The sequence below is a fragment of the Cyprinodon tularosa genome, unplaced genomic scaffold (assembly GCF_016077235.1).
Source record: "Cyprinodon tularosa strain WSP-4 unplaced genomic scaffold, ASM1607723v1 ctg522, whole genome shotgun sequence".
Classification (NCBI taxonomy): domain Eukaryota; kingdom Metazoa; phylum Chordata; class Actinopteri; order Cyprinodontiformes; family Cyprinodontidae; genus Cyprinodon; species Cyprinodon tularosa.
In genome coordinates, this window is record NW_024039255.1 from 213,879 (window position 1) to 238,987 (window position 25,109).

The following is a 25,109-nucleotide window of genomic DNA, read 5'->3' on the forward strand; positions in this document are numbered from 1 at the left end:
ATACTTGCCAGACAGCTGCTTGATTGTTTAATGTGTCTGTTGTTATTTGCATGATGTATTAATCAGTTTTTCCCTTACCAAATCCAAAAAACAGGAGACATGTTTTCAAATGTGTTTTTCCTTTTCTTGTTTTATCATTAGGATTAAGGTTAGGGGGTTAGGAATTGCCACTGCATTGCAATCAGCTGAGCTTCTACTATTGAACCACCTTTTACAAATAAATATAATAAAAACTTATAATTCAAAGTCAAACTTATTGTCTTTATTATTTGATAAATTATTCAAATTAAGGATGGCATTTTCTATTTAAAAATAAGCTGTAGATCATCACGTGTCTTAGATATTTGAGGTTTCAAAGTGATTTTTTTTTTTTTGACTTTTTAATACAATGTATTAACTTTGTTTGACAGAGTTCTATGCACAAACATTTTCAAACAGCAATTTCATTTATTTTTACCAGTGCATCTTTAAAAATATGTTTTTATGCTATCAGTTTAAGTCAAGGAATTAATACTAAAGGAAACTTTAGTTAAAAATCTTTGGGAACTGAAACATTCAGTTCAGCTGAGCTGAGTCGAATGATCCGGATCTCAAACAGGAGCCGGAAGTCCCATCCTCATTAACAAAAATGCTCTTTCCTCCGTTCAGCTTTTTACTCCTCATGGCTTATTACCATGAGGGCATTCCTATTGGCTGTTCATCTTCAAGACCCCTCCTCTGATTGGATAGGGGAGCTGTAGCGCACACCCACACTTCATTGTCAATGGTCGGCTGCGCGGGGCTGTGTCGCTCTCTCTTTATCAATTCAGACAGTATCTAAAATATGGTTTTGTTTTCTCAGAAACTCTGAAAGTCAGCTGCAATTTTCGATAAGAAGTGATGCTTGACTGTTTTTTCAGACACTGAGGGTTGTTGGTGGAGCTCTGCTGCCGTGCACCGCTAAGCTGAAGTTCTGAGTTGAAGATGACTTCAAAAAATTTTCGACTGGGTGATTTTCTCGCAGGATGGATCGGCGGTAAGAAATAAAATTGCCTGCTTCTCGTGCTCGCTCAGAAACAATACGTTTAACGGATCTTTTAGGAGAAAAAAAGATATAGCTTTTTTGTTATTTTTTTCTTCTTGTAATCATTATTTATTTAATTTACTCACATTTGAGAGATAAATTAATCCACCTGCACAAGCTTCCGTTGATGTTCAGTAGCAACTTTTAAGATGGAAAACTACTGCATCCACATCCTGTATAAACAAAGGGGGGTCTATTCAGGAATCCTCCTCCTCCTCCCTGCTCCGTTTCTCCACACTTTAATATATTATAATCTCCTCCTTTTATTATCAGAACGAAATAATGCTGCAAATGTTCCTTTTTTCGAGAATAATCAATATGTTTGACTGTTTGGGGATTACAGTTTGTGTACTAATTGTTCCCGTTACTGTGCGGTCCGCTTTAGCTGAATCCCTGCAATCATAGAAATGACCACAGGGGGCGCTGCTGCGCGCTGCCGTATTATTGCATAACCCAGATAGAAAAGTAGGTCTGAATCTGGAATCAAGTGGTTGTTTGTCCAATAAGCAAGACATATTTGGATTGCTAATGAAAATTAAAACGGAATGCAAATTAAGGGAAGGAATAAAAAGTGTAAAAAATATCACCAAGAAACTGCATAAAAGCGTGAAGGAACTAAGCATGTTACAGGTTACACTTAAAGGCAGCAGCTCCTCAGTGTGTACTCAAAATAGTTTTTCATCAGTTCCAGCATAGAGTAAAAATGACCTCTGTAAACTTTAAGATTTTTTACTTTTATAATTTAGTAATTAAAGCATGATTTTAATGTATTTACCTCTCAGTTAAGAGTTTAAGCTGAATATTAAATGCATTTAATCAAAACTTGTTGAAAATAATATTTACTTGAGTTTTGATATTTATGCATCATAAAAATAAAAAAACAGGACTGGTTTTATCCTAACTTTCAAAAATCTCTCACTCTTTTTTTTTTTTTTCACTAAAATGTTAAACCTTTAGGGAATTAAAACATCTCTGTTTTTAATACTCAGTTGAAAGATGAAGCTGTTAGTAGTTGAGTGCCCAAGCAGGAGTAAAAGATAGCTGGCTCTTTCTCTAAAAGGCTGCATCTTTCTGAGTTATTTTTAGTTCTCTAGGGGAAAGAAAAATACAAGAGTAAATCCACAGAAGACAGATGGATGATTCATTAATTTTTCTGACATAGTAACCAGTCAGAGCGATAAAGAAGGCCTTATCTTCAGATATGTATGTTAAGTCACGTGAAGCCTTACGCCCAGAGCTGAGAAAATCCACACCCACAGCAATGTAAAAAAAATCCTTATGAAGTGCTGAGTCCTAAATATTTTTGGAGGCCCAGCGGGTTTGCAGAATATCTCATTATCCTGTTTCCAGGGTTGGAAAGTCTGCTTCTGTGTTTTTATGGGCTGGTTGGGGATGGGAGTAACAGGGCTGCAGGGGTTTATGTTTGCCCTGGGTTCTGTTATGCAGTCGTTTCACGGCCTCCATGTTTTATCTATAAAAGACACAGTAAAGATACATCTGCTTTGTGTGCAAATGGGCCACAGCCCACTATTCATGCAAACTTTTCCGCATATCTTTGAGTGCGTCATCATGAAGAAAACAATCAGAAATATGGAAAATTAACATAATTTTTTTTACTGACATATTTAGTCTCATTGTTTTTTTCATCTTTAGAAGTAAAAAAGAAAAGTCTCACAGAAAGTTACTAAGTCATGTTGTTTTCTTTCTCAGTAACAAAGTACCCCCTGTGTTGTTGATCCTCTGGTACATTCTGTTTTCAATGTTTCTCTTGGCTGCAGGCGCTTCCAGTGTGGTCGTTGGGCATCCGCTGGACACAGTGAAGGTAATTAAGACTGAGCTGCCCTATTTCTCAACCTTTACAACTGTCTCCTCCTGATTAAAGCATGATAAGATGGTCTATAATGAAACTACCACCTGTTGCTCAATAACTCTTACATCATTGCACTAAAACATTTCAGGCATCTTGCTTTAATTTGCTTTTGTCCAGCAACAAAGTGCATCAAGGGAAAACAACTCATCCTCTCTTCTTTCTAATGAAGCAGGTTCATTTTTATTACATTTCAGACAGTGGAGATGCTCACTCCCATCAAAGAAAAGGGATTACAAGTATATATTTACCAAGTGGAGAGAAAAAAAAAACCCCTGAACAATTTATCCCTCTAGCCTTTGAATTCTACTCTATATAAGTGATGGATGGATGGGAGGGTGGGTTTCGTTCATGATCAAGTCCAAATTTGAGCTCTGCTTGTTTTGTCCAGACGCGGCTCCAGGCAGGAAAAGGCAACCAGAACATGCTCCACTGCATCCTCAACATCTACAGGAAGGAGACGGTAAACATCTAGAGCTTTTCTCAGTCCCCATATTTACTGCAAATGATTTCCATGTTATAAAAAAAACATGTAGATCAGTACTAAAACCTGTTGGTTTTCACTCATATGCATCATATGGAATATTAATTGGTATATTATGTGCTTTACCCCATAAATAGATTTAGACTCTGAAGCTTATTTTATAAAGGTATTCAAACTTTTTATAGATTTGTATATTTTTATCTGGACCGAGTCATTTTCCTTTCATCCTTTTTGGACATTTTTCCATGAGCTTGATGGTTCAGTGAACATAACTTCAGCTCAGCTCTCCTTAACAAACCTGAATTCCCCCACAGATTATTATTATGATGTCAGTGCGGAGATGTTTCAGTCCTAAAATCTGCTTAAGACTCAAGCCTTCATCAAGTTGGGACATAAATATTTGTTAGCAGCAACATTAAGTTTCAAATGGACTTTAAAATGTGTCCTCCTGTCAGTTACCTTCTACTTTCTGTTTTTTTTTTTTTTATTTTTTTATATATATTGAAACGGACCGATTGTCCTGATTTCTTTTCTTTTTTTAATGCAATGCTCAGGTGATGGGGTTCTTTAAAGGCATGTCTTTCCCGCTCGCCAGCATCACTGTCTACAACTCAGTTGTGTTTGGCTTCTTCAGCAATACTCAAAGACTCATAAGCAAGTATCGCTATGGTGACGGAAGGCATCCCTGTAGCATGCTGGACCTGACTGTGGCCAGCATGCTAACTGGACTGATGTCAGTGGGCCTTGGAGCTCCAGTGGATTTGGTCAAGATCAGACTGCAAATGCAGACACAGCCAGTTCTGGCAGGTAAATCTTTTTACTTGTTTTCTTTTTTTTTTTTTTTCATGTTTGGAGGATACATTTTTTTGAAGTTCAACAAGTAAAAAAAAAAATGCATTTTTTTGGTTTTGTTTTTATCTTCATTGCATGGTTACAGTAAATTATCAACTACTAAAACCGGTACCAAGCAGAGTTTTAAAACTTGGTGACTCTGAGCATGAAACCAGAACACAGTTGATGAAATGTGTAGTTTATTTTATCCAGATAAGTTAGCAAACTGATGTAGAAAGTCTCTACACCATAAACACAAGTAGCTGCATAGAACTGGTACATTTAATATTTGATTTTACTAAGATTTTTTTAAATTGTATGACACTGGCCAAATATGTTGGGTATTCTTTTACAAGCTTTTTAGAATAGTTTCACTGGCTCTTTCTGACAGACCTGAAGTGACTGAGTTTGTAATCCATATCGGTCAATAACTTTCTGTCTGATCTCTTAGATTTTGCCATCTTACCAAGTGCACCCATTTCTTCTGCTGAAAAACGCATAAACAATATAATGCAGCCATCAACACGCTAGATAGCTGAATTGTTGAGAAATTCTTTGGGGCCAAATATCTATGTTTCAGTTTCGTCTGATCTCAAGGCATCTCTGCTGAAAGGAAAGGTTTAGTTCTGGTTCATAGATCAATTTCCCATCAATTATCTTCATCTTTGGGAAAAACAACCAATGTCCTTATGAAATAGAGAAATTAATCGACAAAGTAAATACTATTTTAAAATCGACTAATTCATCCAGTGCTTTTTGATACACAAAAAGTCTCTTTTTCAAACTTTATGTAACGTTTCCCCTATTAAAATAATTTGCCTCTCAGTTTTTGTTGTTGTTTTTTTTTTTTTCAAATTGATATTTAAAAAAATGTACTGGAGTTTTTTTTTTTTTTCTTTTAAGGGATATGAATTTGATCAACTAGAGGTTGGAACAATTGCTTTTAACCAATCTTGCATGGGAAATCTCTGCCCGGAACTGTTGTTGATCTGTTAAACAGTAAACCAATAAAATAAAGGTTTATGTAGGTCGATTCTCAGATAAAACATTCAATGAAACATTTATAGCCTCTTCATAGATCTTGCCCCTGTGATCTCATGTGATATTTCCTCAAAGACTGCCCTGATGGAGCTTTTGAAATAATTTTTATTGTTTTATGGAGGTGCAAAGGGCCAGAAAGTTTAGACATACACATACACAGTTTCAGCAGATTCTGTGGAAGTAATGTTTCTTATTACGTAAATATCCTCACTGAAGAAAGCAGCAAAGGGAAATAAATATTTTCTCCAAAGTCTTTTGCCTTAAATGAATCTTTAAGAGCCAATTTAAGGTGAGACCAGGGGTGGCTATACGATAGCTAAGCATGTTTTTCTTTTTTAATCTTTCTGTTGAATTATGGTTGAAAAGCAATGTCACATTTTAATTCATTCTCATATTCATTCTTTATTTTCATAGTTTATTTATTAATTTTGTCAGATTCCAGTTATTACTACTTGGGTTTTACTTACTTACTTACTTTCATTACACAAGGGGTGCCAAGAATTATGTCCAGGTAGGTACATCGTTGAAAGGCTGGAGAAGCCTTTGAAATCAAATTAATTGACTATGAAATCTGTAGGCCGATCTAAAGCTATTGTAGCATATACTACTTTAGATGTTATGAGTCATTTTGTGACCCTCTGGATGAGTCCCTGTAGCCCTTTTGAAATCGCTTCACTTTTACGAATGATGTGCCAATTATTTTTGCATTTCTGCAAATCTCTTGTTTGACATTGGCTATTAAAAATAACTGCTTTTCAAGAAAATTGAGCTGATTGAAGTTAATCCACAATTTAGCAAGGGGCACATGTTGCATGTGGTCTGTTGTTCTGATTGGCTTTTATCCATTAAAACTTAAAGTCATCATTAAAGCTGGCACCTTAGAACGCCAACATTTTTTTCTGAAACACAAAAAATATTTTTTGTTCCTTTTGTGTGCTCATATTACACCAGTGCTACAAAACAAATATAAAAAGGAATTGTTTTGTCTCTTCATTTCCAGAGAACCTCCAGCTGGCCGGTAATGTGCCCAATGGCACCAACATCCCCCTGCGTTCCATCGACGGTCCCAACCAGCGACTCTACAGAGGCCCAATCCACTGCATCAGCACCATCCTGCAGACTGAGGGAATCCAGGGGCTTTACAGAGGGGCCGGGGCCATGATCCTTAGGGATGTCCCAGGATACGCGCTCTATTTCATCCCCTATGCCGTCTTCTGTAACTTGCTGACCCCATCCAACTCATCCAGCCCTCATCCTTGCTCGATCTGGCTCGCTGGAGGTTTAGCAGGTAAATGCTTGAATCGTTACTTGGATTACAATAAGTATTTGGATTCCATCTGGTATTTTTTCACTTGAAGTTCAGAAAGTATCCACAAACTAAAAGGTCAGCAGACTAAGGGGACATCTGTAAGATATTTTAAGTATTAAATAAATGGAGAAAATGTTAAAGGACATCAATGTTAGCTGGTATGTTAGTCCAACTATTGTCTCTTCTCTGGTTAAATGCAGAACTTTAAGAGTATTTGTGAATTTGATATAGAAAAGGCTGCAGAAATCCTTTCCTGATTAAAGAAAATTGGCACTTAACTTATATATTTTTTGTTTGTATTGGGATGGATCCAATGAAAATGTGTGATGTTCGGTCTTCATGTAAATGTGTAGGCATTGGTGTTTGGTTTGTCAATTTCTAATATCCTTCAAAATAAAGTGTGTATTTAGATGGACAGGAAGGATGAATCTAAAACGATAAAGAGATTGTCATTGATATTTTACTAAATCAATGTAAAGTTTAGAACAAGGCTAATTAATATGCACTTATATAACTCCAAATTAGGACAATTACCAAAAAAAAGAATAAAGTTTAAATCTGGCCCTATAAAATTACATAAAATTTATATCAATGTAGTTTATTCCAATCAGTCATATACCGTATTTTCACGACCATAAGGCGCACCGGACTAAAAGGCGCAGTCTCAGTTATGTGTGCCATTTCTGTATTTAACACACACATAAGGCGCACCGGACTATAGGGCGCGTTTTTTATATACAGGTACATGTCCTCTCAGGTGGATTTTCCCACTTAAAAACATATTAAAACTACTTTATTCCCACTGATCACAGCAAATAAAGCTGCAAGGTGTATTTATTACAAAGTATTATTCAAACCTGGGAACCTGCCGTGAGAGACACATCGCTGATGACACAGGGCTGTGATTACTCCTCTGATACAGTTTATTGAGGCATAAATTAACTTAAAACATAGGCAGGATAATAATCTGGATGAACTGACTGCAATGATTAAATTTTCAGGTGGACTTTCTCACTTAAAGCTACAGTGTGTAATAATTACAGGCATATAAAGTCAGAAATTTAATATATTATACATAACTATGTTATTTATCATCACCTATGAGCTCAGCCTTTTAACCATATTATTTGCGTTGCCTTAGAATTCGTTATTTATAATTACATAGGAGCGGGTCTCGCAGCCATGGAGGCTGACATCTTTGCGCTACGGCAAGCGCAGAGGCAACAAACTAGCGATTGCGAGATCTCCCATGACGCTCGAAAATAACTACGGCAAGTTGAGAGAGATGAACTGAGACGGTACTGAACAGTAGATGGCAGTATTATGCCTGAGAAGCGTTTAGTCTGCCTGAAACCAAAGAAGAAGAAGAAGCAGGTATACTGCGCCTCAGTAACAAGAAAGGTGAACAAGGCGGCAGGCGTGAGTGACTTTGCAAACTGTTTGGCACTGTGTGGCCAAACATCAGACGAATGGAGGATCATGCCTACTCTGTATCACAACGAAAAGCGGCGGACACCGAACCCCCGTCATCTAAGAAGCAGAAACACGACGAGAATAAACGCAAGCGTGACAAGAAACGACAAAAAACACGGATCAACATTAACACAGCATTTACACGATGGAAGTCACTGATGGAGGAAAAAGGTTTTCAAAGTGACGCTCAAGTTGCCAGTTTTCTCTTGGACAGGTAATTAATCCTACACACACAATTGTCTAATATCACTGCAGTTTTTGGAGTACAGGATGCTCAGACCTGTCTAAAACAATAACATGCTGCGTGATGATGCTGTTCCTCTCCAGTATAGTTATTCAGCAACGTCCCTGACGTTTCATAGGTAATGATTCAGTAATTTTCTGTAAAATAATTTTCTGGATATATACCTCGGTTACTTCTCTCCGGCTCCTTTGGAGATCTTCAAGCCTTTTCTCCTCTGCTCTCACCCCGCTGGCACCCTTCCCTCGCCTGGCCCTGGCTGCACGGCCTCGCCCTTTTCTTCTCCCTCTTCCTCGCCTTGTAACCCCCGTGCCACCAAAATGACTTGGACTCTGTAAACGGGGAATATATATTCTTCCAGCGAACACAATCTCGCTGTTAAACTAATGACTACAATTACTTCGTCTGTTTATATCACCATGCAAAGCAGCTCACCAAAACGTCACAACGACGTAGAAAAAATAACGGGTATATTTATTATCTAAAGTCTACATGAAATCTATACCCTACACAGACTAATGAAATACTATCTGTAAAATTATCTATGTAAACAAACCTCATCACTTGAGAAGGTAGGTGATGTGGACGTCGTGGAAGACATTTTGTCCCGTAACGCTCGCCGTACTGTTGGGGGGGAGACGTTCATGTTGCTGCGGTCTGTAGTCTGACCGCTAGATGTCGCTGAAAATTACACACTGTAGCTTTAAAAAGATTTAGATTATTTAGATGAAAAAACACCTGCGGAGGTGAGCCCGTATGCCCCGCAGCCCAGAGGCTGCTGTTGAATTAAGTTTTCAGGTAGAAAAATAGAGCGGGAGCAAAACTGAGTATGATTGTGCTTTATTAATGTATATATTACAGAGTATTAATCAAACCCATCAAAGTCCTCATCCTCTGTTTCTGAATTAAACAGCTGCGCTAAATCCGACATGCCAGTTTCCCCTTCTTCTTCGTTTATTGACGCATAAATTAACTTAAAACATAGGCAGGATAATAATCTGGATGAACTGACTGCAATGATTAAATTTTCAGGTGGGCTTTATCACTTAAAAAGATTTAGATTATTTAGATGAAAAAACACCTGCGGAGGTGAGCCCGTATGCCCCGCGGCCCATAGGCTGCTGTTGAATTAAGTTTTCAGGTAGAAAAATAGAGCGGGAGCAAAACTGAGTATGATTGTGCTTTATTTAAGTATTTATTACAGAGTATTAATCAAACCCCTCAAAGTCCTCATCCTCTGTTTCTGAATTAAACAGCTGCGCTAAATCCGACATGCCAGTTTCCCCTTCTGCGCTGTCAGTCACTTTCCGTGCAGCGCAGCTCCTCAGAAATAATGCCGGCTTTTGCAAAAGCTTGAACAACAGAGCCAGCAGATACGTTAGTCCAAGCATCTACAATCCATCCGCAAACGGCGTAACTTGCCCGGCGCTGCCTCCCACTTTTCCTGAAACTGTGGTCTCCGTCTGTCATCCATCGCTCCCACGCCGCTCGCAGCCTTACTTTGAATGGCCGGTTCACACCGATGTCGAGCGGTGGAAGCTCCTTTGTCAGACCCCCGGGATAACGGCGAGCACAGCGTTCATTTGATTCACGTTTTTTTTCACATCGGCTGTGAGATGGGCACGCAGCAATGGTGATGCGTGGAAAAAAACACCTAGTCTTCTCAGATACACCTGCCTCAGCCACGCATCCATACGGAGCCACCCAGCCTTATACGCGCGTCAACCATTGACTTTGCATGTAAACTCGCTGCTTCTGCTGCACCTGCTGGGTCCGGTTCACACCGATGTCGAGCGGTTGAACAGCGAGCACAGGGTTAATTTGTTTCCCCATGTTTTTCACATCAGCTGTGAGATGGGCACGCATGGAGTTACAGATTAATGGTGATGAGTGGAAAAAAAACACCTGGTCTCCTTACATTCAGCCACTCTTTCATCATCTCCTCAATGAGGTGGTCTCAAAAGTCGCAGTTACAACACACATAGGGCGCACCGCACCATAGGGCGCACGCACATTTTGAGGGAAAAAAAAGACGTTTAAATGCGCCTTATAGTCGTGAAAATACGGTATACATCAGATTTTAATCATTCATAATTCAGTCTTTAAAACATTGATTGTATATTTTCCATGACAACTTATTTTTGTTAAATATACAGCTAAGAGGTAATTAGAAATGGATGCCATTTTCAGATATAATCACCAGAAATTAGAAAAGGTAATCACAAGGAAGATAAAGCTTCAAGAAACTGAAATAGCTTTTAGTTTTCAAAAGTTTATTTTCACTTTCCAGCATCATCTACAAGTTCTCTTAGAATAATTGAATGCACAGTGTGAAGAATTTACATTAGCGCATGTTCTAGCTCATTCCATTACATACAAGTTTATGTGCAAGAAGAATATCAAGCTTTATGTGTATCATGAAAACAATTTAACCAGATTCCATATATTTACATTGGCTGTCTGTAGAACTACTAGGCTGGAAAGGTTGGAAGACACGTGTATTACTGCATCCTGACAGAAAGTCTGAAAACTCTTTTAAAACATGACCAGGCTTTCTAGATAAACAAACATATTCCATATGATCCACAAAACCAGGCTGAATGGATTACATTATGTTGATTTTAAGGATGAGCTATTGAAACCAAAACATGTTTATATCTTTATTTAATTGTCTTTGGCTCTGAGATGTTTAGATGATGAATTTACATTTGTAAATAATTGGTTCTGTAGCAAATTCAGTTGTTTAAAGCCTAGAAAACAAATTGGTTCCTGTTTATTGTTTATACATCATGTGCACTCCTGTTTTATAGTCCTTTTTTATATGGTTTTACCCAGTTTGAGTTAAGAGTAGTAAATAACTTGCTCCCAGGAAAAGAACCGGCGAGAAGGCCCCTGGGGTGCTACAGCCTTCCTTACAAGGGGACAAATCCTTCTCACTTTAACAGTTCCTAATGATTTAAGGTTCATTTTTACATGATTTTTCTGGGGGGGGGGGGGGTGTTTGTCTATTTGTTTGTTCTTTTTCTGTAAAAAATCACTTCAACAACTCCAGCCTTTCTCAAAACTACCATACATTTCTCATTTCACAACATCTTGGTGGATAAGTGTGTTTTTTCGATGCATAGATGGACAAGCAAGAGTTGCTCTCAGACGATTTCATTTTTTCTCTTCTTCCTCTTCATTCCCCTACATATTTTTCCTCTATAAATGTTGGATCTCATTTCCAGGGAATATAGTGCCAAGACAATGACATATGGAGAGATTAAGGATCTGGAAACTGTATACCAAGGAGGTACTTTAGGCACTGATGCATTGAGAGAGGGTGTGTGAACTTGCAGCCAATCAGGAGACTGGGATGGAGATAAACACTGTATGTGCATTGAAGATAAACCGTGCAGGATTATTTCCAGATGCAGGCTGACCAGCTGCCAACACGTGACAGACTCAGACTGTACAGAAGAGGCTCAGTCTGCTGTAAATCAGGGGGGCCCATATGGGTTTTGCTTTCCTTAGAAGTGATCCAGTTGAGCCAGACACTAAAGCATGGTCTCAACCAATCTATAGTGCTGGTCAGATAAATTATAAAATACGGCAAAACAAACCAAAATTAGAAGACTGGAACTGGCGGAAAGTTAGTGGTCTAAGCCTTAAGGCCATGTTGTTAGACCCATTCTGCTTCCTTATTTTGTTATTTTTACTCAACTGTTCTCTGAACTATTCTCACCAATCTACCCCTTAACTTAATTTGGGCTTAATTTAAAACATATTTTTTCTCTAAATTATTGTGTTTACATTTAGATACATTTTGTACTCTTAGCCTCAAAGTAATATTTCAAATGTTTTGATGATTTGATTAACTTAATGGCAACTTTAGTGAGTTCTATGCACTAGCTCAATGCATTCAGGCACATTTAAGTGCATATTTGTAAGTAAATTGGTTATTGGTGCCAGATGAGTTCTTCTGAAGCTGCTGGGATTTTTATACACAAATATATATCTTAGGATTTCAGAGAATGGTTCTTGAAATTGATCTGCAACTGAACCTTCCGATGGTCTGGTTGGCGTCCATGTACACAACCATTAACAATATATCTATTCTGGTTTGCCTCAACAGTTTAAGCAGAAAGTAATTTCATTATGATGTGGGAATATTTTCCTGCCATGCTTAGAGCCACTTAACAGAAACTGACATTTTTTTAAATGCCACATCCTCCCTAAGTAATACTGTTTGCCATATCTAATGCGTTTCTGTACGCAGTGTACCCATCTTCAACCTTCTACTTCTAGTGGCGATGTGGCTCTATCTCATTAAGCTCAGTTGATCTCAAACTGGCTTCCTGAACATCCTGACTGGAATGCGGTGGAGAGATTCAGCTGAAAAATGTCCATAGCAAGTTTGTGTAGGAATTGTAGTGCATCTCATCGTGGACTTTTAATTAATGCACTCAGCAGGATGTTATGTCTGATGGACCACCCCCCTCATTTTGTAGTGCTGGGGGTCCTGGAACTGAGATAAAATCGTTTTGGTTCCTGTTTTTTCTCTGGAGTCTAACTTGTTTTCATCTGGAGTTCAACTCAGCAAGGGCTGTTTTGGTCTCTGATTTTGCTCCAATTCTTCTACTTCTTGTAGATAGTTCATCAGATGCATACGATGCATATGAAGGTGGAGTTTTTTTTTTAGCTGCTTTTAGTTTGTGTGGTGCGTTCTCATCAAAGATGAGACATGCACAAAGAGACCAGTCTTTTGTTGAATGTGTTGAAAAATATCCAATATAGGCTGTTAAACTATTGATTTCCCAGTCGCTGTTTCTTTAAGTGATCATCTATGGTCATCAGCCTTGGATGCTGACTAAATAGACTACAACATTTCCAAACCATGGCTATATTCACCCTTCAGCAGCCAGAAAAGAGTTCAGCTGTGTGAGCACAAAGGAATAACTGGTAATCTTCTTGAGAAGCTGCTTCAAACGTGACTCACCTGGAGGAACCCTTGGAGAAGACCTGGAACTTTTGGAAGGGATTATATAAGAAGCATTCTTGTGTCTGGAAAAGGTGGAAGAGGAAGTATTAAACGAGGATGTCCCGTGGACCCGGTTTCAGATAAGCTGCAGAGAATGAATGAATGAATGAATGCATGCTTTGGTCAGTCTCTTCCTGAATCAAGCATGTACTGCAGTATGGATTTTTGCTCTGAGTTTTCACTGTGTTTTTTTTTTAGAGGTCTGATTTCTCTTCTCTTCCTCAGGCTCTATTTCCTGGGTCACGGCAACACCAGCTGATGTGGTGAAGAGCCGAATGCAGGCAGATGCCCAGCTGCAAAGGAAGTATAAGGGAGTTTTACACTGCATTATCCAAAGCTACAAAACTGAGGGAGCAGAGGTGAGCAGCAACAATGGAAGAAAAACATTTATTAATAAATAGAAATAAATGTACATGTTGCGTGGGGTCATGGGTAAGTCTGTGTCTTTGATACCGGGGACATTGGGTCTAAATCCTGGTTTTCTAAGGTAGGGTATCAAGCATAAAAGTCTTTGTTATAAGTTTTTCTTTTTACACACAAAAATATTTTTTATAAATTACCCATTAGTCCCTTTAGAATAGCTGGGGGTTTTTGCCGTTTCTTCTTTGCAGAACTATAAAATAGCTAAAGGTTCTTCCCACTTTCCTACCCCTTAAGTTTTAGTGTATTTTCCTTTTGGAATCTGAACTTTTGCTCCTGTTTTTTTTTTTTTTTTTTTTTTTTTTTAAGCTTAGAACAGGCTTTAACATTTCAATGTATTCAGCTTCGCCCACCTTCCATTCAACACTGGTCAGCTTTTCTCCTCCTGCTGAAGAAAGGTCTCCCCATAGGATGATCCTGGAATCACCTTGCATATATCCGGCTCACTCGTGACTTTTTATTATTTTTGTAAAAAGTACAGTAAATTACATTTTTACCTCCCCAAAAGTAGTCAGCATTCTAAACTATAATGTGTTAAATGTTAATAATTTATATGCTGAGGAAAAAACATGCCTCAAAATTCTTTCTGTTTTATCACTCATCTGTGCCGTAAATCTGATCCAATGCTACTTCTGGGAGCTAACTTTTTCAACTTTGGATTTAAACATAAATCTAGTCTTTTTGAGTTTATATTTTCCTTTTGCGTGAACATTACAGTCATATTTTGCTGGATACTAAGCATGTCTGACTATGTCAACAAGTAGTTAATGCCATAAAATGGAAAAAGCATAAATGTCTCATAAGTCATAACGATTGTTGAAGAGTGTTTGGCTTTCACTTTTCTGAGTAAGGATAGAAAGAAGTACTTTAAGTACCATACTACATTATTTATGAAAACCGATGTATATTGGTTGCGCATTGCTCAATGAGCCGGTGGTAGGATTGGCTTAGGAATGGATCGGTTTGACAATGGTGGAGCATTCTGGCTATCTTCAGCCATCTACCTTTCATCCATTGAAGCAAGCCATATTGTTGTGTAAAGCTGACCACATCTTTCCTATCAAGATATTCTCCTTGTGTCTGGATTGTTATCTGCAGCCAGAGTTTTACGGATATCTAGCTTTTCAAATTAAGAGAATGTCTTGGTAGGTTTTACAGTGATGGGGTTTACAGGTGATCAGTTACATGAAATAAAAATAAAAATAAAAACAACATGAAAATGAAACGTTATAATTGTTATAGTGTAGCGAGGGCGAATTTAGAGAGCTGATTCTTTTTCAGCTGTATGAGGCCTTGCCATAGACAAGCTATGGAAATGATTTTCAGTGAAAGCGTAAAACTTTATGCTGTTTTAAAAAGGCTCAGTGCTAAGTGGGGTAAAACAAAGAACTTTTAGCAGAGCAATGATCAGAATTTTTTTCCATTATGACTCCCGATATGCTTAAGTATTTTTTTTTTGTGGGAATAGTTTTAAACTGGTACTTTCCTGACCTTTCTATTAGCTGAAGCTGTGTCGGACTGATGGGACACAATCAGTTCAATGGGAACTTCCTAAAATGACCCTAACTAAGAACTGTACAGACTTAAAGATGTATGAAATACGTTCCCAAACAGACATGTTTCTGGTGACCATTGTCCTTGAACCTGATTAAACTCATGGGAGGAATACAGCAGGTGACTGATGGCTGTATTGGCTCATTCTCGTCTCCGTTTGCTGCAAACCTTTCCAAATGTTCGACTGTTTGGTAAGTCATGGTTTCCTGACAAAAGTAATGATCGACGCGATAAAACAACAGTCCTGGGATCATTACGGGAGTCATTATGTTCTCAGAAAGTAGATTAAACTGTTGTGCAGCTGCTGTCCTGAAATGCCTGAACGTCATAATGGTATAGTCCTGAAATAAGGATAACAGTCAGAGGTTTGAGTGATGTATTCATTTCAATTATGAGGAAGATAATCATAATATATTAAAAGAAAGAGCTTTGACAGAAGTGTCCTCCTTTGACAGAAGTTTAATATCCGCCCAGGTGTAGAAACAATTTGTATTTAAATGTCGTTAAGTAAAAATCCAAAATTAATTTGTTGACCAGTGCAGCAAAATGTGAAAGTTATTCATATTAATACATGGAGGCATTAGTCGTTTATGAGCGGATTTTGCTTTAAAGATATCTATTTGCTGCAGGACAAAAACATGTCAATAAGCTTACGGTGATTATCACCCGTGATGTTGATTATGCTGATGCATTGTAGTTTTATGGGGTTCTTAAACTTTTAGTGCGGAGCTAGTGTAAGGATTTAAGACATAAAAGCTTGTGTGATGCTTGATTTTTTTTTCGTGATTACAGTCATTATTGCGTAGCCTAAAGAAAGAAACAATTAAAATGCAGATAAACATGGTTCAATCATATTTTGCTGGACTACTCTAAGCATGTCTGATGATGTCAGACAAGTAGTTTAATGCAAAAAATGGAAAAAAGCATTAAAATTGTCTCATAAAAGTCATAACATTTTTTTAAAGATGTGTTTTGGCTTTCTTTTGTGAGTTAAGGATAGAAAGAAGTACTTTAAGTACCATAACTACATTATTTATGAAAACCCAGATGTATATCTGGTTGCGCATGTGCAAATGAGCCGGTGGTACGGATTGTGCTTACGGTATGGATCAGGTAGTGACAATGTGGTGACATTCATGGCTTTCTTTCAGCACTTACCTTTTCCTCCATTGAGGCCATATTTTGTGAATAGCATGACCAACATCTTTCCTATCAAGATATTCTCCTTTTGTCTGAATTGTTATCTGCAGCCACAGTTTTACCTGGACTATCTTAGCTTTTCAAATTAAGAGAATGTCTTGGTAGGTTTTACAGTGATGGTAGGTTTTACAGTGATCAGTTACATGAAATAAAAATAAAAATAAAAACAACATGAAAATAAAACGTTATTACTTGGTTATAGTGTACAGCACTACATTTTAAGAGAGCTGAATCCTTTTTAAGCTGTATGAGGTCCTTGAACCATTAGAACAAGAGCTATGGAGAAATGATTATTCAGCTGAAAGCGTTAAAATCTTTATATGCTGTTTTAAAAAGGCTCAGTGTCATAAAGTGGGGGTAAAACAAAGAACTTTTAGCAGGAGCAATGAATCCAGATATTTTTTTCTTCTCATTATGAACTACCGGATATGCTTAAGTATTTTTTTTTTTATGTGGAATAGATGTTTAAACTGGTAACTTTCTGACCTTTCTATTAGCTGAAGCTGTGTCGGACTGATGGGACAAAATCAGTTTCATTATGGGAAACTTTCTGAACAAACTGACCCTAACCTAAGAACCAGTCACGACTTAAAGATGTAGAAATACGTTCCACAAACAGGACATGTTTTGGTGACATTGTCCCTTTGAACTGATTAAATCATGGGGGGAGGCACATCAGGTGACTGACTGGCTGTTTGGCCTCATTCTCGTCTCCGTTTGCTGCCAAACACCTTGTCCAGATGTTCCGACTGTTTGTTATGTCAGTGGTTTCCCACGTGGACAAAACGTCATTGCATCGACGCTGAATAAAAAACAACAGTCATGGGATCAATACGAGGAGGTCATTAATGTTCTCAGAAAGTAGATTAAACTGTTTGTGCAGCCTGGCTGTCCCTGATCAATGCCTGAAGTTATAATAGGTCATAGTCCTGAAAAGTAAAATAACCAGTCAGAGGTTTTTGAGCTGAATGTATTCATTTCAAATATATAGAGGAAGATAATCATAATATATTAAAAATAAAGAGCTTTGACAGAAGTGGTCCTCCTTTGACAGAAGTTTAATATACCAGCCCAGGTGTAGAAACAATTTGTATTTAAATGTCAGTTAAAGAAAAATCCAACATTTAAGTGACGCCAGTGCAGAGAAAATTGTGAAAAGTTATTCATATTAATACATGGAGGCATTAGTCAGTTTATGAGCCGGATTTTGCTTTAAAGCATATCATGATTCTGCTGCACAGACAAAATATGTGCAATAAGCAACAGGTGACTCTCACCCTGTGATGTTGATTATGCTAGAATGCATTTGATAGTTTTATGGGGGGTTCTTAAGACCATTTAGTGCGGAGCTAAGTGTAAAGGATACTGCTAGGACAGCTTATAAAAGCTTGTGTGATGCTTGTTTTTTTTGTTCTGTTTGGATCTCCACGTCACTTCACAGACCTAATGATTTAAAGAGGTATTCCTCAACAGCAGAGTCAATAGCATGGACTTTCCAACAGTATTCCCTCAAAAACAGGAATTTAATTTTACTATTTCATTTTTTATATGTATTTAAGTTCGCTTTGGGATTAATAAAGTATTTTTGAACTGAATTGAAATAACGCTATGTAAAAAATAAATAAAATCAACATTTATAAATAAAACCTATGGCAACTATGTAACAAGAAAACTAAGAATAAACGGATCTGTTGATCTTCAAAGATCAGGTAATCGCGAAAAGAAAAACCATATTGCAGGGGTAGGGCACTGCCATTTTTACAATTGTGTCCTCAGCAAGTCTTTCCCGAAATCTGTCCAGACAGGGTTTATTAAAGTCACATATATGAATTTAGAATCCAGGGTTGTGTCCTCCGAAGGTCAGATTCCTCGGCCGATTACGTCATAGCATGGCGCTGAGACCTGTTTGGTTTGGAAGACTCCTCGTTATGCGGCCTGTCACTACTTGATGTGTAACGGAAGCACGGTGCATACTATTTGTTCCTTTTTACATGTGCAAGCAGATTCTTCTAAGTTGCCATAATAATATAATCATGGTATTAAAATTACTTATTTCTAACCTTAAATCACAAGGATTTAAGAATCCTAATACAAATCTTAAAAACATTTTTTCTAAGACAATTTGATGCTTTACAAACAAAACAAACCCTGATAAACCCATGTCAAATCCGGTCAGGAGGAACAAGCAAACATCTTTCCCATCAATAAAGGGACAAATCACGTTCTTTTGAAAGAAAGTGGAGGATATTCCAGCTAAAATAGACTGAATAGTGTAATGTACAGAAAGTACCATTGGCCCAGCCATTTTTTGTTTACTGCATTTCATTGGTTGAAGCTAATGCATCAGTTGGCTTCTGGCAAGATATTTTCCTGTGAGTTTATGTATCAACAAATCTGCTTGCATCTTGCTTTCTTGCACGGTAACTTGGGCCTAGTTTTACTGTAAAAGTTCTGAATTTAACACTTTTTTGCATTTGATGGAACTGTTTTTTGCAAACATACTTAGACGATCACTAAGCCAAAAGTATCCCTACAAACAGCAGTCAGGGGTCATTTATTAAAAAGATTTATTAACTTGGAGTAAAATCTAAATCAGTATGTATTGTAAAAATGGTGGCAACTTTCTTCTGCAGAAGTGTGCCTCAGGGGAAAAAGGTACCTCATTAAATGTATCCATATCTACAGCTAAGGCCCCTGTCATACCATGACGATTTAGAAAGCCTATGCCTGACGGACAAAAAACGTTGGCAGACATTGGAAAAGTTATGGGTCAGCTTTGTATAAGTTATGAACACATTGAAGCAAGCTGAAATATATTGGCACACGTCGACATACGGTAAGTACGTCGAGAAATTTTGAGCATGCTCAAAAATTTTCCAACGCATGCCAGCATATGCTAATACGTGGGCCATAAGTTTAGAAGGTTCCAGGACGTCAGGCATACGTTGTTTAAAACGCCACGGTGTGAAAGGGGCCTAAAGCAGTGAAAATAACCCAAAAAAAGAATAAAGGTTTGCCTTGCTACCACACAGTGAGGCGTCACATAAGGCAAGATAACATTTCCGTAGCAAGACTAGCCCTTAGATTCCCTTGAGCTACAGAATACAGTATAAAATGAGAAGTGAAAACCTAATAAGTTGTGTGACCAAACTGTTTTTGTTGCAGGTTTTCTTCAGAGGAGCTTCCGTAAACGCCATCCGAGGCTTCCCAATGAGTGCCACTATGTTCCTGATGTATGAACTCTCTCTGCAGTTCTTCAGAGGTCTTTAGGGCTGCAGGGAAATCTGAAACACTTTGCAGAAAGGGAGCTCACAGCTAACTGTTACCAGTTTGCTTGAGAGGAAAGATTGTGAGCACTTTATAGTAGCTTTGAGTCAGCTGCTTTTAGTCAAATGTTTTAGGTCTGACCCCTTTTATCCCAGTTAGGTTACTTGAAATATGATGTTTTATTTATGTTTAATAATGCAAATCTGATTATTTAGATCACCAAAGTCAAACATTTTGCTAACCAGAGTCCTGCTTTGACACAAAGGTGTTTGACATTGCAGAGGTTTGATACTACAGGTGTTATATAAGAGTTTCTGAAAGTGTCACTGAAGGTTCTTTTATGAGTTTTGTTAAAGGTTTTTAAATAGACTTGTAAACAATCTATTATTAATTGTTTTAAATGTTAATTATGATTAATTTAACAATGATGTATGCATGTAAAAACAAAACAATAGGAAAATTGCAGTAAGAATTGATGCCCAACTTGGTAAATTGAGAGAAATAAAATACAGATAGGAGGCTTAGTTAGCCAGGAGATCTGCAAGGGAGAGTTTACTATAATGATGATGTATAAACTGAAGTTAGTATAAAGTTGTAGTAGCCTCCTGAAGAAGACCAAAATATCTTCATATTTGTAATCACAGCGAATGCATACTACTTTTGAAATTGTTTGATTGTCCTCCAAATTATCAAAACATTTCTAAAAGAAAGAAACAGTTTCCCAGACTTCCTGTGAAGCTTTTAAACTTTAAGTTCAGTCTATAGATGTTTTTTATACTTTTTTTTTCCAGTTTTCATACATATTTTATCCCTTTTTTTATTCCAACCTTCAAATCATCAAAGTCAAAATGACTCCTTATTCGGATGGAGGGTTGGTTGTAGATGACCATCAGATACTGGAGAACCACTTGAAATGACTGATGGAAAGTCTGATTGGAAGGAAGGTTCAACACTTTTGCACAAATCTAAAATATTAACAATAGAGAGCACGAAGAAGTTTAAAATGTTCTACAGGAACAGATTTATGTGACGCTTTTATGAAAGAAAATGTATATTGTTATCGTTGCAGTATATCTCAAATGATTTAATGAGTTCCACATGTCTGTGAAATGTTTCCAATATTCGAAGCACATTAGCACTGGGACACTGTTATAGTAGAGTTATGTTATTGTTTTAAGAATTAACTGCCAACAAATCGTTTTAAGCTAAATTAGGAATTTAGGCTTGTTTTTTTAATTCTAGTTCTTTAAGGGCCGTTTTACCAACTTAACACTGTCCTTACACTAAATGAAAAGAAACTGAGAGGATAAAGATGATATATTTAGTGTCAGCAATCTTTTGATAAATGTGCTTTTATTTAATTATTTTACCAAAAAAAAAAAACTAATTTGTGTTTGTGTTCCTTCTGGGATGTTAAAAGTCCCTGTGTCTGGTATGGTTCGGTCCTGCAGCCGAATCCGGCCTGAGTTTGCACATTTAAATTTTTTTTATTGATTCTGTGTGTTCCTATCTGTGAGGAAAAATACAAGCACATAATCATTTTTATCCCACAGTGTCACACAGCATTTATTTGATGATCTGTTCAACAAAGAAAAAAAAATTAAAATGCAATTGCCGCCTACAAAGATTGCTTATGAATTTAAACTGACTAATTGGTTTTCCTTTAAATGCTATTTAGCAAAATTGGAGAGGGCCATTTTTAAGTCACTTTAATAAAGAATAAAAATATTTTTATGAAGGGTGTGAGATTTTTTTAACACAAATATAATACCAATATGGTGACACGTTCTGCTTCTACATGTATTCATGTTTCATATATTAAGGGATTCTGAGTTTTTTTTTTATTTGAACTTTTATACTATATTTTCAGATGCAAATGAGCCACGTTAGCACAGTTCTGTTATTGTTTTAAGTTTGCTTTTACTTTCCAGCTAATCTCATAACACTTAGGTGCTAAATCAACACTAGAATAACAACAGGGAATTTAAATGGAAATAATATTTTTTGTATCTTTATGTAAATATGTATAAATATGTTTAACTTCCTTGAAAAGCCAAAAGTGTCTTATTGTACTTAAATAAATCTTTATAAAAACCTTATTGGCCCTGTTTCATTTCTGAATTTGTTTAATTGAATGTGAGTCATGTGGCTCAGTTTTAAATGTCACATTTAATTTTGAGGTGAAAACGTATTGGCTAAAATGTCATTGTTTGTTTTAGTGATGGAAAAGATTGTTAGTTTTGTAACCAAAGCTGATTAAGTTTCTACATTTAGCAGAAAATATTCAGATTTTTAGTTGGACTTTGAACCGTCTGTTTGAAAGTAATTGAAAAGACAAGGAATTGAATGTGCTGCTTTTTTTTTTCTTGCTACAGTATCATTAATGATCTGTATACAGATCAAACTTTTATTGGTTATTTATCAGTCTTCTTCCTTACATTTAAAACAGTCCCAGGTGGGACTTTTTTAACTGGAATGAGCAAATGTCCATTAAACCGATGCAAGGAAATAAATATTTGAAACGGCTATACTTCAGTGCAATTAGTTAAATCTGTGCCAATTATGTTGTGATCATTCTGGGTATTTATTAGCTAAAGCATGTATATTTAAGATCTAAAGTTTTCACTTATGAATATTTATTCTCTTTTCCCATTTCTTATTGATTTTATCAACCTGTGGTGCAGGATTTTACGTTTTAACACCCAAACAAGAAGGACGAGATGATAGATTATTTTTACCCACAGGGAGAGACCCAGCAGAGATGTGGGGAGTAAGTTGCAGCTCGATACAGTGATACAAATACATTTCTGCATGCAGGCAGTGACCTTGAGTTACACACATGAAAAACATTCAGTTCCTAGAACCTGCAAAGGAATACTTTCCTCAGTGTCTCATAAAGATAAGAGGAAGAATAATCGATGTTAATACAGGACAAGATGAAATAGTTTCAACACAGGGTTGTTAGTTTAGACTGCAGCTGACGGGGACCCTGACAAAGATCAATCTTGGTCAGAAAATCATTGATTTCATGTTTTGTTTTCTCTTTACTGGAACACAAAGTCCACCAGAGGGCAGCATACACAACACTGCTATTTCATCTGCTCTCATGATGATGCACAATGCAACAAAGAATCTAAACCTGTTTTTTTTTTTACCTGACAATAAATTTGTCCTTTAGAAAATGTCAGTCTAATAGAAAAGTCCAAAATTTTTGGTAAATGAACGATTAAAACAAACCGTAACATTCTAAAGAGGAGAGTTTATCAGGTTACACTGGCTAAAAAAGCTTACAGATAAATTTGGGCAGAAAGGATAAGGATTGGATGGTGGCACAGTTTGTAGGACTACTACTAAAAATATATATATTTATTATTATTTATTTATTTATTTATTAAGAACTTTTGCTACCCTATAATAAATCGTGTAATCACAGGATACATTACAAATTATTATTTTAGCAAATTATATCTACATATATAGATATATATTAGTAGTTATTTAGTTAATTTTATTTTAGTTAATTTTAAAATGTGCAATTTTTTTCAGTTCAAAACATTTAATGAGGAATGTTTATTGACAAAAAAGTAAATATTTCAGATCAGTCTTCGAAAAATATTATTTATAGATTTTAGACTTAAAACAGATTTTATTTGTCATTTTGTTTACACAAGTGTAAAACAAAACCAAATTTCGTTTGGAAACAGCTCACTGGACAATTTCATCTTTTAAAAAAGCAGCCTTGAAAAATAGTAAAAATGACTGTGAATTTACAGTTCCAACAATTTTTGTAACCCAAAAATAGGTTAGGATTCCACTTAAAATTTGTTGTAAAAAAGCAATAAGTTGTAAAATCTCACCCTTTTCGTTAGAGGGAAGAAGCCGTCGCATTCATGTTTATACTCCCCATGTACAATCCAGGCACCTTCCACAGCTGTTTAAGACTAGGCTTAAAACGTTACCATTTTTGATAAAGCTTATATTTAGAGTGGCTTAAGTTATCCTTTCCAATCTGTGTGATTCGACTGAGTTGTCTTTGTGCCTTCAGATGACCTGTTGCACATTGTTGCTATAAAGATAAAACTGAAAATTAATTGTTTAATCTATTTTATTATTTTTGGTAGCTATTTTTTTCCTTTAACATTTGTATAAAATGTCTGTTTTAATATTGCTGCAAACAAAAAATTTCAAAACATAAAAAGATTTTCAGTTCAGTTTACATCGCGCCAATTCATCATCTCAAGACACTTTACAGAGACAATTCAACCAGATCATTCAGTCAGATTGGTTCAAAGTTTTCTATCTAAGGAAAACCAGCTGATTGCATCGACTCATTGATTCAAAGGAAATCCCTCACACCAAGCATGCTTATTGCGACAGTGGAGAGGAAAAACTCCCTTTTAACAGGAATAAACCTGCAGCAGAACCATGGTCGGTGTGGGCGGCCATCTGCCGAGGCTGAGTGGGGTTTAAGCAGAGAGAAGCAGAGATACAGTAAGAACCAGAGATACAAAAGGCAACCAGCTCCACAAACAGCCCCACCCAGGAAACACACAGCCAGGCAGACGAGCTCAGAGCCAGCTCCCATGTCAGAGGATGAAAGAGAGCACATACAGTTAGTTAGGCCTACTCATTTTAACTTAAAGCAAGTGTCTAAGTCAGTTTTATTTTGGGTCGCTTGTTCTTCTTTCAGTTAAGTGGGTAGAAAGAGAGTAACCAGAAAATTTTACATGTAGCAACATAACTTAATTGTACTAACAAAACCATTTGTGAAAAAAAGATGCAGGAAAATATAACAGGTTAAATGTAGGTTAACTATTTAATACCCCATCTGTCCATCGCAATGTCATCTATTGAGACTCTTCACACAATATTCCACTACTAAAACAGAATGTTCAAGCCCTCTCCATATATAATATATCTAAAATATGTGTGTGTGTGTGTGTGTGTGTGTGTGTGTGTGTGTGTGTGTGTGTGTGTGTGTGTGTGTGTGTGTGTGTGGGTGTGTGTGTGTGTGTGTGTGTGTGTGTGTGTGTGTGTGTGTGTGTGTGTGTGTGTGTGTGTGTATAGCCTATATATGAAGGCGGGCAGGCAGTTCGAGTGAAGTGAAACCGACGAGTTGAATATAGATACTGCCACCCTGTGGGCTGATGTGAGAACTGCAACTGCAGTTCGATTAAAAAAACTCAAAACAGAATCATGAAAGCATGAAATTGACGGAATGCATTGTTATTATTATGCTTTTTTTTTTTTTTTTGCGTTTTCCTCTGTAAAGAAAAGCCACTATTGAAAATATGCCATTTAAAATTAACGTATATTAATAATATTTTTTTAAGGCAAGG

At 36.8% G+C, this 25,109-nt stretch overlaps 1 protein-coding gene across 1 annotated transcript; it reads left to right on the forward strand.

The window, feature by feature from the left end:
- The first annotated feature begins 795 nt into the window (after positions 1-795).
- slc25a48 (solute carrier family 25 member 48) lies at positions 796-21,869 on the forward strand. The gene is made up of 7 exons (XM_038303978.1): positions 796-1,015; positions 2,842-2,885; positions 3,322-3,393; positions 3,969-4,221; positions 6,287-6,574; positions 13,555-13,688; positions 19,669-21,869. Exons 1-7 carry the CDS (start codon positions 964-966, stop codon positions 19,771-19,773), a joined length of 948 nt encoding a protein of 315 aa, XP_038159906.1. The 5' UTR covers positions 796-963; the 3' UTR covers positions 19,774-21,869.
- The last annotated feature ends 3,240 nt before the right edge of the window (positions 21,870-25,109 follow it).